Here is a 13,031-nt window from a genome sequence, read left to right as displayed (position 1 = left end):
AGTTGCGGCATGCATGTGCGATCTAGTTCCCCAACCCTGGCCCCCTGCATTGGGAGCACGGAGTCTTAACCACTGCGCCACCAGGGAAGTGCCCTATTGTGAACTTCTTTTTTCCAACCATATTTATTTCCTTAGCAGCCATTGCTCAGATTTCAGCGACCTAGATTATTTCCCAAACTGGCCTGTGACACATGTCGGTCAGTCCAAACTCTCAGTACTAATTTAAAGAAACATATCAAGCCCTCCTCCAGGCAAAGTAAGTGCGTTGGACTCAGTATTCCCTATTTAATGATCTGCCTAAAATACAGTCACCTTGCATAACTCATGCAGTGACAGTTGAAGAAGGTAACATCTATTATAAACATATAGCTATTCCTCTACTGGGAAAATAAGGGAAGGTAGGACATGAAGCGCACGTGTGTGTGTGTGTGTGTGTTCTCTGATAATAGTTGTATTGTGAGATATTGGACATGTTTATGAAGACAGTAAATTTACTTTCTATCCAGGATTTCTAAGCTATTGCAATTTATTTTAAAAAGCATATATTGTGCAAATATATTCTTCAGGCTCTTTTCCAGTTAACTTTTACATAAAAACAACGAAAAAAAAACCTACTTAATTAACACCTCTTATTTAAACATGAATTAAGAACTTTTGGGTAGATGAGTAACTTTGCCCTTAAGTTCATGACTCTATCATTTGCTTATTTCTACACCAACCTGATTATATAGCAGTACTCTGAAATTCCTTTCAGGAACCCCTGACCGAACTGCCTGTACTTGTTGACAACTTAAAGCAGTGGGAATAATCAGTAAATCATTTTATAACTTACAAAGATTGGGAAGAAAAATTCATCTAATAAGAAGTCGTTACACCAAATTCATGGTCCTACTACTGGTACGTGCAGGTATTCTGACAAGCTTCTTAGTCTGAAACCAGTTAATTGTCCTCGTTTTAGATTTAAGATAACGTAATAGGTAGTAGTCAATCTGTTCTTTTTGGTTTTAACTGTTACGAGGATTTTAGTCTTTGTTTTATTTCAATTACCCAATTAACTTCTTAGTTATACTGCTATCTTGGGATCAAAAACCTGCAAATGATTTTAGGCTTCATGTTAATAGCAGAAGGAGAATGGAATTTACCAACTACAATCCTGAAAGAGAATGGCTAGGCACAGGATGGTTTAAGCTCAAAAGGCAAAACTTTTAGAAGGTGAGATACATAGTGTGACACATTAATGTCCCATTTAAAAAATAATTTACAAAATGCTCCAACTCCAAGGTTGGAATTCTCACCCCTGGCAATCTAGGACTTAAACTATCCTAGTGGAGTAGTCGGAGCCGTTGTTAGACAGAGTTTGAGTTAACCCATCAATTCACCCCCGAGTACTTTAGCATTCATAAGCTGCAAAATAAGTTGCTCTAAAAATAAGTCGTCATTTGTTTGACACCTTCCAAATGCCTCGGAAGGAAAAAAAAAAAATCTACTTTATTCCAGAGAGATGAAAGTGGGTGGGGTGGGGGAGGTGTAATAAAAAGATCTTGAATCGTGTATCGGTGAAACTTAGTGTTTCCAGTAAAACTGTTTACAAAAAAAAAGACATTATCAAAGGCAGTAAGGAAACTTACTGTTCCATGCTGAATTATTGCCCACTCTCCAGTACTATGGAGGGACTGACTTCAAGATCCCTAAACAAATGGCCAAGTCTAAAGAAATGCTTTTCTAGTAGTCCTGTCTCAGAGGGAGCTAAATCTTTTCAAAGAAGAACACAAGAAGGTTTCAAAAACCAGTAGTTTTACTGTGTGAGGGAGGAACCCCACCGCAGCCCTTGGCTTGTCCCACTTTAGGAAGTCTTGCCAAAAGGGTCTTCGCGTGAACTTGAGATGGTAGTGTTGCAGATCTAGCTATGACCAAGGCATCAGAAAGTGCTGGGCTTGATGCGGGGTTAGGGTACACCTGACAGCCCAACTGGAGACGTGGTTGGTAAGGTGACCACACTGCTTTCTCGTTGGGTAGCTCTCAGGATGGTGGGATCATCTCAGAGCTGCTAAACGCTAAGTTAAGAGAGAGAAGGGTCAAAGGACCGGGGATGGAGGAGGTGGGGGTCGGGTTCGGGGGAAGAAGAGGGGGACGGGAAGAAAGCGGGGAGAGCTAGAACACAGGGATGAGAACTCCAGGACGGAGGCACGGGGCCCGCTGCAGCACCGCGCCCACAGACTCAACAGCCATCCGAAGGTCCCAGCTGACGGCAACTGCCAGGCGTCCGCCAGCACGCGAGCATCTGCCCTTCCGGAGGGTCTCAGAACTTGCACTTTCCCTTCTGCCGCAGCAGAGGGGGCTGCAGGGGGTGCTCAGCATCCACACCCACCGCCTCCATCCCCGCCCACCCACACCTCCTCCCCCTCCTCCCCTCCCTCCCCCTCTTCCCTCCCCTCCCCTCCCTCCTCCCCCTCTTTCCTCCCTCCCCTCCCTCCTCCTCCTCCCTCCCCTCCTCCTCCCTCCCTCCCCCTCTTTCCTCCCCTCCCTCCTCCTCCTCCCCCTTCCCCCCTCCTCCTCCTCCTCCTCCCCGGCACCCGCAGGCGGCAGCTCACTGGGAGCGCGCCGCCCAACTAGGCTGCATTAGGCAGCTTCGGAGGCAGGGAGGCGGCAGCCACTTGCTGCCCGGCCGCTGGGGCTCCGGGTGCCAGCGCAGCCCCTGGTGGAGCTCGGGGTGTCAGGGCGCCCGCGAGGAGCCGTGATCTACTACACCGCAGTGCCAGCGTCAGGAGCCTCGGACACCCGGGCTGCCACTGCAGGACGGCCAGGGCCCCGCCCCCAACAGGGCCCCAGACATGGAACACCCAGCCCGGGTCCCTCCCCGGCCTGAAGCGAACCGGGGGACACCACACACCCCCTGCCGCCGGCGCGCGCGGCTCCCGGACCCGCTGCGCCCAGCCTCCTCGCCCGTGCGCCGCCTCCGCCACGCAGCCCTCCGGCCTGGCCTCCCCGGGGTTGCTCGCCCACAGCTCCGCGGCCGCCCCTAAATGCCTCAGACTGAGATAGCGGGAAGTGAATCCCGGGGACCCGACTCCCCGAATCACCTGCATTTGCATTTCTTATGTAATGTACTGCAAGTTTCCCGGTTGGAGCCTTTTGGAATGGGGGCGCACGATCACCAGGAGGCTGAAGCAGGGACCCGGGGCCAGGCTCATCCCACCCGGGGGACCCAGACGCCGGGCTAGGACACTGCTTTTTAAAAGGGAGGTTTAAATTACATATACTAGAGAGACCGGGCTTGTCTGCTCCATCTGGGGTTCCCTCCCGGCATGAGCCCTGCTCAAGTTTTCCCAGAGCAGGAGTGTCGGAGGCAGACGGGGGAAGGAGTTCATACTTCGGCACGCGGAGCTAGACGGGGGCGGGAGGCGGGGGCTGACGGAGGAGCGGGGCCGCGACGGAGGGGGCCTCTTTCCTTCGGTGAAGGTGATGGGGTGGCGAATATTGTGCAAGCTACTCAGAAAGTCTAGAGCAGGTTCTCGGCACCGAGCTACGTCCCCGGACCTGCAGCACGAGTCAGGGGAGCTCGCGGTTCTTTCTCCTGGCAACTACCGAAGCTTCAACTGCCTCGGGCCAAACCTTAAGCCATAAACCCTTCAATATTCCACCAAACATCGTCAACCAGATACATTCCAAAAAAAGAAAAGGAAAAAAAAAAGTTTCCTCCTCCCTCCTAGTGATGGATTGTGTCACAGCCAAGAGATGCTGGTAATGATTTGGGGCTCACAGACGCCGATCCAGCTGTTACTTGTTTATCCACGCAACACCTCTATACACAACACTGTCCTGGTCCTTCTCTGTTTCCCCTGCCTTCCTGCATAGCCGAACTGCAGATCTAGCTCAATGAGCAACAGACAGGTTATTATGAGGAAAAACATAACATGATGCATGTTTTGCTTACCAGTTGGGTTCTTGTTTTTCTTAAGACTCTTGCCACAAAGACACTGCAGCATATGCGTTCCTTTGCTGAAAATGTTCCAAAGAAACCACATTGATTTGGGCGAAAAGCAATCCAGCAGCTTAGACACCCTGAGAAAGAAGAGATCCTTGTGGTTGCATAATAATAATTTGAAATCAGTTCTCCTGAAGAGGGGCACCGGTTTTACCATAGGAAAAACGATAATATTCCGGATCTTCTCCCAGTTTTTTCCCCTCACGTGGTATATTTCTTTGAGACTTCTCAGAGATTGTTTTTTTTCGGCCAGGGTGAATGATTTATCCCCTTGATCACCACTGGATTATTACCAAAGGGTTGGCAAAAAAATCCTTTTTCAGCATGAAGCCAAACAAAAAAGCAAAGAAATCCCAACTGAGACCAGAACTAATCAGGGAGAACAGTAATGCACAAAAGATCCCCAAAGAGAAAACCATAGCCTTTTAGTTGATCGCTATGAGGCTGGGTGAGTCTGCAGGAGTCAAAGCAGGATTCATCTCACTGAGAGAAGACTGCCATTGTGTAGTCCCTAGGAGAGAAGGAAAGGAAAAAAAAAAAAAAAGGAAAGAAAGAAAGAAAGAAAAAAGAAAAAGAAAAAAAAAAAAACCACCAGCACACATACACACACCAATACCACCTCCGAGTCTGACAGCCGAAGACACAGCCTCCCTTCTCCCAGTGTCGATTTTTTTTTTTTTTATAATCAAGCGCCAGTGCTCAGGGGGATCGGATTGAACCTGCAGTTCTCAACCACCACGAAGAAAAGATGCAAATCTAGGTGACCCCTCCCCTGGTCAGGCTGGTAGTAGGTAGAGAGCGCCTCGGATCCCCTGCCGCCTTCCTCTCTCTCTCTCCCAGTTTCCAACAACGGTGAGCATGAGGAAAATCTCCCCTCCGGATTCCTCGCCCAGCCTTGGATGTGAGTTACCGGCATTAGGGGGAGGAGGAGGGGTTGAAGTTTGCATTGAAAAGACTGGCTTTCCATGACGTAGCCACGTGCTTTCAGACCCGTCACCAGTGAGATGCTTCCACCCGCCCGGGGAGGGCAGTGTCACTGCAGTCTCTCCGCCGGTTCCCCTCTCGAAGTCCCCCACCACTAGCACCCAGCCACAGCCCCACTATTTGACCCTCTCCCTCCTCCGCCCGGCATGATTAGGCTTGCTGCTTGCTCTTGCAGCCAGCTAGCAGAGCCTTCTCTTAAAAGTGAATTTCGAAAAGGAAAATTAATTATAATTAGTAAACCTTAAAAAATACACAGGGTGGAGGGGAGGCAGGGGTTTAAATAGAAACGGTAGTTTAGTACCACACTCCTTAGCCAAAATTAGTTCCACCTTACATTTTCAAAAGCCGCATCTACAGCATCTAAAACATTAAGGACAACTCAAGTTCCTTTACTTATTATTTGAATCCTACTTAAAGCACTGTTTGAAAAATATACACTAGGCATATGACAAATATGTACTTGCAGAAACAAGTACTGTTCAAAGGGCAAGCACTAAAATCGGGGCGACAAACTCTTCTTTGCTGAGGAGGGTCATATGTCAATGAGAACATTTATGCCTTTTCTAGACAGACAACCTATTACCTTCAAATATTGTTTTGGTACAGAAAGCACTCTGCTTGATTCACACGCTAATTCATTGCCTGTTTCTGCACCCATTAATTGAACTAACACTGAGTTCACCCCCGTTCACTTAGCTACACTAATATACAACCTTGTCACCGGCCACTACGATCTAACCTAACAAAATGGACAAAATCTCTCTTTCATCAAGATGCAACCCAACTCCCTAATTTCCCAGAAAATCAAAAGATTTAGGGCAAAGCTATTGATTTCTCTTATTTAGGAAAAAATACAATGTACAAAATAGTACAAACTATTTCAAAGAATAATATAACAAACTCCAGTGTACCTGCTAGTCAAAATTAATAAATGTTAGCATTTCATATTTGTGAGATGAGCATTTTGGAAAAGTAAAATTGACCACTCTCACTGCTGTTAGGCAAATGAATTAACATTATGCCAGTTTATTTCCACTTTTATGGGAAAATTGACATAAAATGTTTAATTTTTTAAAATATATTTAGAAGTTCCATCTTAATTTCAAAATATTAAAACTACTAGGGCTTCCCTGGTGGCGCTGTGGTTGAGAGTCCACCTGCCGATGCAGGCGACACGGGTTCGTGCCCCGGTCTGGGAGGATCCCACATGCCGCGGAGCGGCTGGGCCCGTGAGCCGTGGCCGCTGAGCCTGCGCGTCCGGAGCCTGTGCTCCGCAATGGGAGAGGCCACAGCAGTGAGAGGCCCGTGTGCCGCAAAAAAAAAAAAAAAAAATTTAAAACTACTACCTCTACTGCATGGAATATCAAACTATCTTATAAACAAATAGATGTAGATCTATGTTGTTGAGGACTGCTTTTAAAGAAAATTAACTTCTTAATTATCAGTTATCAAAATATGAAAATGTAATAAACAACTTTCCCACTGCTAGTGTTTTATAATATTTAGGAGGAATTTTGAGATGCCAAAATTTGTATCCAATATCTTGAACCCTTTGGGGAAATGTCAGTTGATTTTAAGCAAGATGGAAGAGGAATTTAACACAAGCAAATTTTATGAAAGTTAAGAAACTTGAAAGTTAAATATGGATGTCCTCAATGTGCCTAAGGCATCATGTCATACAGCTTAAAGAAATTACTAAGGTTAATTGCAGCCTCAATCAAGTTTGGGAAGTAAGGAAAGAGAGAATAATAAAAGTCCACAGATTTAACGTCAAATGACTTAGAATCAGGCTAAAAAAGAAATTGAAGAGCGGGATTCTTTTTTGAGAGAGGTAAAATGGAATAGCATTGCCAATTCATTAGGAAAGAATTTTTGATATCAATCAATCAGGGTCACTTACCACATGCTGCTTTTATAACATTCTGGTGTCCTGTCAGGGGTTCCAGAATATCCCAATATATTACCACTGGACATATGCCAGAGAGACAGTTGGATAAAAAATATTCTCCAGCAAGGTCTTCTGAACTCACACAGCTCGAAGGTTCTGTAAAAGCTTGCTGAGTTCCCTGGGGTATTTCACAAGTAAAATCTGGGGATCTGTTCGGCAACTATTGTATCTTTCCATATGCTAAGTTTGTGTAGACAGAGTATTTCTCCAATGAGCTCTTCTTGCATTTCCAAATTGGACTCTCTTCTCTACGTTGTGACAGTGAACTTGATCCCTATTAAAATAGAGAATGATTGAATGAGTGCCAGAAAGCTATGATTTGTTTTGTATTGGTGGAAAACTTATTACTTCTTTGTCCTGTGACCTAAGGAACAACATAAAAGGTAATTAATTGTGACTACTATTTACAGAGAATCTATTACGTCAGGCACTGTGTTGGTTGCTTCTCTTCTTTTATGCTATTTAAAGGAAGGAGAAATATCTCTTACAATGAATGAAATTTCTATCGTTTTTTCTATATTTATTGACACATTATTTATTTACATTAGATAGGCTATAAATCACATTATTAAACAAACAAAAAATACCAAGTACTTTTGTCTGAAAAAGATGGCCTAACACTGATTCAGGTCACCTTTTTTCCAAGGGAGTTATCATTTCTAATGAGCTCTGAGTAACCCAGTTTAATTATTCAACCAATATTTATTGAGCATTTACCCTGTGAAAGTAACTGTACAAGACTCCATGGTGCATGCTAATTCATAAAATTAAACCAGATTTCCAGTTACACGATAAAGAAGACCAAGGGTGGTTTGCCTCCAGTTTAGGGATGATCCAAAGATACTCACAACAATCTGAGTTCAGACCGTTAAGTTTTGTTTTGGAAGACATCAAAATATTTACTTACCCTTTGCCATGCTACATTCAAATCAATAATAGATGATAAAAACGGAAATTATTAGAAAGTAAATGTAAGCTTTTGCACTAAAGAAAATAAGGAAAATCTCATGGTAACTGTAAAATTGACAGTAACATCTGTAGTATATATAGGTAGAGAAAAAAAAATCTTAAGACTGTGTTGTCATAAGGCTCAAGTAAAATAAACCCAGTACTTACAATCAAGTTCACTTAAAAATTAAATTTACATTCAGCATATTAGAGCAAGCAAACCTAAAGGTAAGTGTAATGACCATAACACAATAAAATATACATTTTATTTTAATATAGGACATATAAATTCATGAGATTAGTCACCAAAAATCTTTGCAACTAACTTACCATGCTTTTTCTAATTGTCCCCAAGTTACTTTTCTACTTCATTCTTCCTTTTAGCCATAAAATCCCACCCCCGCCACACTTTTGGAAAGGTACATGGATATCCAAACAGACACTAATTCCCAGCTCCCTTGCAGTTCAGTAGGGTCATGTGACTAGATTCTGACCAATGAGCTGTGAGCAGAAGTGCCGTGTTCAACTTCCGGGTCACATTCTCCAAAGGAAGCTGCTCGACTTCCACTTCTCTCTTTTCTCTTTCTTATGAGCTGAAAGGGATGGTGTGAGCGGCTCTGAGAGCATGGACAGGAACACACCCCAGGAATGAAGTACCGAGATAGGAGAAACCCAGGACCATGGACAGAGCAGCCAACCTATCCCGGATTGGCCACCTGCCTCTGTTCTGTTAGATGACAGAAAAAGAAACTTTTATTTTGTTTGAGCCACTGTATTTTTGTGTGACTTTGTTACAGCAGCTTATCCTCCCTACTGTCTTATCGACTGGTCTGGTATTAGTAACAATACACCTAAATATTTGGCTTATTTACTTATATTAAAAGGATAAAGAACACAAGTACATCACATATAACCTGTGGATTGATTCACAGGCTGCCACTCTCCTTTCCAATCACTGTCGCAGCTACTGATCTCTTAGCTGCCTCTTACAAGACACTCTTGCTTATCCTCACCAGCAGTGCAAACGTCCCATTGTCAGATCTTACTTCCCCTTGTCCCCTCTGCCCTGCTCCCTGCCCATCGGATGTAGCCTGTGACAGTTCAGAGCTTATGATCATGACAATAAAGGAGAAGAAAGACAGAGGGAAAAGTGATTGGAAGAAGAGTTGGTCAGAAAAGGAAAAAGAAGACCAATGCGTAGACAAGGATCTCAGTGTCTTTACCGTGGAAACCTTTTTCGAAAAGATGGTGCCTTTTGTGATTTGCACGCTTATTCCTTCCCTGTTGTTGATGTTAACAATTATTATCATGTTTTAAGGAGAAATTCTCCATTTCACATCACTGAACTACTCAGTAGTACCGCTTTCTTCTTCTCTCCGTGTTCCTCCATTGGCTCCTGGTGTACAACCTCTGCTCCTCCCTCCTGGAGGGGACAGTCTGGAAAGGGAACTGCAGTCCCTCTCTCTGCCACCTCCCAACCTCTCAATGAAAATGGAACAACTTAAGTGGTCCAGCCTCCTCCCTCTCTCTCTCTCTCTCTCTCCCTGTCTCTCTTTGGATCTGCCTGCCTACAAAATATTTTCAGACTGCTCTGCTTCAGCTCCTCGTTGCAGGAAGCATTGGGTCAGCCTGGAAGCCCACAGCCCGTCTTCTAGAAGCAGGCCTGGAGACTGATGTGCCTCTGAACTCTTTATGGAGTCTCGTAGCCGCCATCATCCGTGCCCCATGTACACCCCTTTCATTCTATCACATCAGTGTGCTCTGGTTGGCTTTCACCTTCCAGTATCTCCATCTTTGAACCTGAGGAATTTTTTCAAACCACAGAAGTCCCCTGTGCCCAGGCACTTACAGAATTAGCACACCCTAGGAGAATTCCTCCATTACCAAACACCCAGCTCCCTTACCCCTTGGGAGGGATAATGATGAGGCATGTGTTTTATATTCTTTCCCAAAGTTTTCCTGTGGAATTAAGACACAGTCTCTCACCAGGAGAGTTGGCTTAACACATCATTGGCCCTCTCCCCTTCCTTACACCATACATCCCTTGCTCATCTGCTGTGTTCTTTCATAAATAAACTACTTGTATTAGAAACTTCGTTCTCTGTGGAAACTCAAACCAAGACAGGGTTGCAGAGGGAAGGCAGGGGTTCTGGGTAAATGTGCCTCTGCTCTCCAGATCCAAACTCTTCCTTGCGCAGTCAATGCAATATTCAGATGTGGGGGAAATGGTTAGAGAAACCAATTTTTGCCCACACGTTCAATTTCATTCCCCAAAGCAACCTTATCAGTAATAAAACTAGTATTTTTATTTCCATCTTTCTAACTTGTGTGACCATGTTTCTGAACTGAATCTGAACTCAGAAGTGGAGGGAAGAGGGAGAATTAATTATCACCTCTTAAGACCCCCCTCACTGCTAGAAAGAAATATAAGAAAAAACTCTCCTCTTTGTTCCTGTTATGCTGGTGAGTATAACAATAAAACTGTGAGGAACCAGCCAACAGATACAGGCCAAAGCAGGTGAAACCCCTGAGTCCTCAGAAATATGAGCTTCTCTTGGCAAAATGCCACAAGGCTTCGTTTCTCACCTACAGGAACTTTATCTCAGTCCACACAGATATGCCTGACAGTACAGCCCTAATTTCCTGTACAGCCCGGTAAGAGTCCAGAGGACCCTTCTTTGCATCCTCTGAGGCAGGTAGGAGTTCACTTTATACAAGTAGAATTGGCCCTAAACAATTTGAGGACCTAAACAAATTGAGCCTGGCCCATTGTATCAAAGTCTCTGGACATTTATAACCCATGCTTTCTATTGATACACATATTAAACCTTCTTTAATGTGATTTAAATTCAATATGAATTAAACATCTTTACTAAAACCAAATCAAAGCAATGGTAACTTTATACAACTACTTCAAACAACACTCTACTTTCTCCCACTAATCCCAAATTTTGTTATGCCTTATTCTAGGGAAGTATGCCCTCAGTTGAAAGGCATTGTTATCCATGATTTGAAATGTTCTAAGGAGAAACTACATCTTCTCTATGTGGAATCTGGTCCTTAATCTCTATAACTATTGAATAAGACAACTTTGAGGGTACCATTTTAAATTTACAGGAGAAATTTGTCCACTAAACATTCTCATTTGGGCAGAGATTTGTATATTTCAAAATTCAGAATATTATTTGTCCTGAACAATAGTTCACTTTATAAAATGTAGATAACTGCAGAACAAGAATAACAGTATTGAATATGTGCCTGAAGAGAAGAGGTACCTCCCTCATTCTCAGCTTTTCCATTAGCTCCAAGTCCCCAGTTCCCATATTAAAACGCTTTGAAAGTCTAATATATCAGATGGTTTCAGTTTTCCTTACTGATTTCAGATGGGTACATTGTTTTCTCTGCCTAGATTCCAGGTACCTGGTACCTCATTGATAAACAATTCCCTTTGAGTTTGGGATGGTAAACTTAATAATACCTAAACATCTGGTGTCATAATGCAACCTTCAATTCAGTATCCACATGTTTTATTACACACTGTTAAACATGTAAACAGTATTCCCTCCTATAAATGTTTGCTGAGCACCCCACCCAACAATCTTAATATCAGCAGGCGTGCATGATATAGATTTGCAAATATTTTTTAAATCAATAGAACTATTAATCCTCAAATACATTAGATTCAGACCTTCTTTTTTAGAGAAAATCAAGTTGAATCTGTAGCACATTTTACTTTGAATTGAACGAAAGTGACTTTGTTGGGCTTATTTCTCATATTTCCTCAAAAAAGTGGTTTATAAAATCAAATTCAATGCTCACATAAGAAAATGTATGGAATTATTTTGCTTGTAAACCAAAATTTCCTGTCATTAAGTTAAAATATGTCATTCATAAAGCAATTTATCAGAATTAATGTGAAAATTGCAATTCAAAAAAATGTGTCATATGTTCTAACATTTAGGTTACAAAGTAAATAAAGAAAAATGCCAAGTCAGAGAGAATTTACATTCCAAAAAATAAATGGCACAAGTCTGTTGGATCATAAATTTCCAGAGGTCAAAAATTAAGGCTATTTAAGTCACTTAACTACAGCACCCTAATAATCTCAGATGTATGCCTAGCCAATAATTCATGTCCTGAATTTCCATGTAAACTTAGATTCTGACGATTATATTATGGGAAGAAAGTCCCATTTCTTTGTTCATGTCAACAGACAGCCTCATGAACATTTACAATATTGCAGATTTAAGTGCACATAATTGAATTACTGTCCAAACAGGTGTGAAAAAGTTTTAAAATATTGTGTTTGGAAACTGATTTGGTTTAACGTATTACTGGCATCTGGACAATACTGCATTTTACTTTATTACTTGTTTGAATGACATAAATAATAGAATACACACGGGTATAAAGGTTTAAGATAATTACTACTTAACATTGACTTTGTTTTTAAAAAATAAACATGGCAATAAACAATATATAAGTAATTAGTCAAGCACATCAAGACCAATATTTTAGGTTATATTTAAAGAATTTACGATTAGGATAAAATCAGAAAAAAAAATACAAAAGTTATACTGTAACCTCAATATCAACCACTTTCTCTTAATCAACAGATATTTCTCAAGCTCTGATACACATTAGGATATTTTTGTTTGTTTCTAGCATTTTAAATTAGCATGTGTTTTACATAGGCATTCCCAAGTGTTTGGATGTTTTTATTTTAAAGTTCCATTAGTAAATTGTGTTTACTATAATTCCATTAAGGCAATACTTTTAAGTGAGATTTTCAAATGTGTTTAGGTAATTGAAGGCTGGAAGTCCTGATATTCAAGGCAGAGCCATATGAAATACTGTTACAGGAAGCTTAAAGTTACTAAATATACTTTTCCGATAATAGTCATATCATCTTTATAACAGTATGAATATTAGCAACAGCAGGCACCAAAATCTGGGAGAAAAAAACAAAATTGAAAAGAAAATCCATCAATAATGTTTCAGTTTTATTTCCTACGATAGAGGAAAAAAATACCTCTACTTGCAGCAAAACATGGTCGTTTAATTCCAGACATTGCAAGTTCAAAGGCAGCTAACCCAGGGGGTGTAATTCAGGACTAAAATGCAAGCTGGGCTCCGTTTGTCAAGCCAGTACCCCGGGCATCAGCC

At 42.3% G+C, this 13,031-nt stretch overlaps 1 protein-coding gene across 2 annotated transcripts in view; it reads right to left on the bottom strand.

Moving 5' to 3' along the window:
• Positions 1-13,031, bottom strand: part of FGF14 (fibroblast growth factor 14) — a 701,033-nt gene that overhangs the window by 614,964 nt on the left and 73,038 nt on the right. Inside the window, exon 1 of one of the 2 annotated variants that reach the window (XM_067713284.1) lies at positions 3,935-5,016. The exons of the other annotated variant lie outside the window; for it this stretch is intronic. Within the exon in view, the coding sequence (XP_067569385.1) occupies positions 3,935-4,142 (208 nt within the window). The 5' untranslated portion in view covers positions 4,143-5,016. Of the gene's footprint in view, positions 1-3,934; positions 5,017-13,031 lie in introns of those variants that run through there. 2 annotated transcript variants of the gene reach the window in all.

This window comes from Pseudorca crassidens, chromosome 18, assembly GCF_039906515.1.
Source record: "Pseudorca crassidens isolate mPseCra1 chromosome 18, mPseCra1.hap1, whole genome shotgun sequence".
Taxonomy (NCBI): Eukaryota; Metazoa; Chordata; class Mammalia; order Artiodactyla; family Delphinidae; genus Pseudorca; species Pseudorca crassidens.
This window is presented reverse-complemented; position numbering and strand designations above follow the sequence as displayed.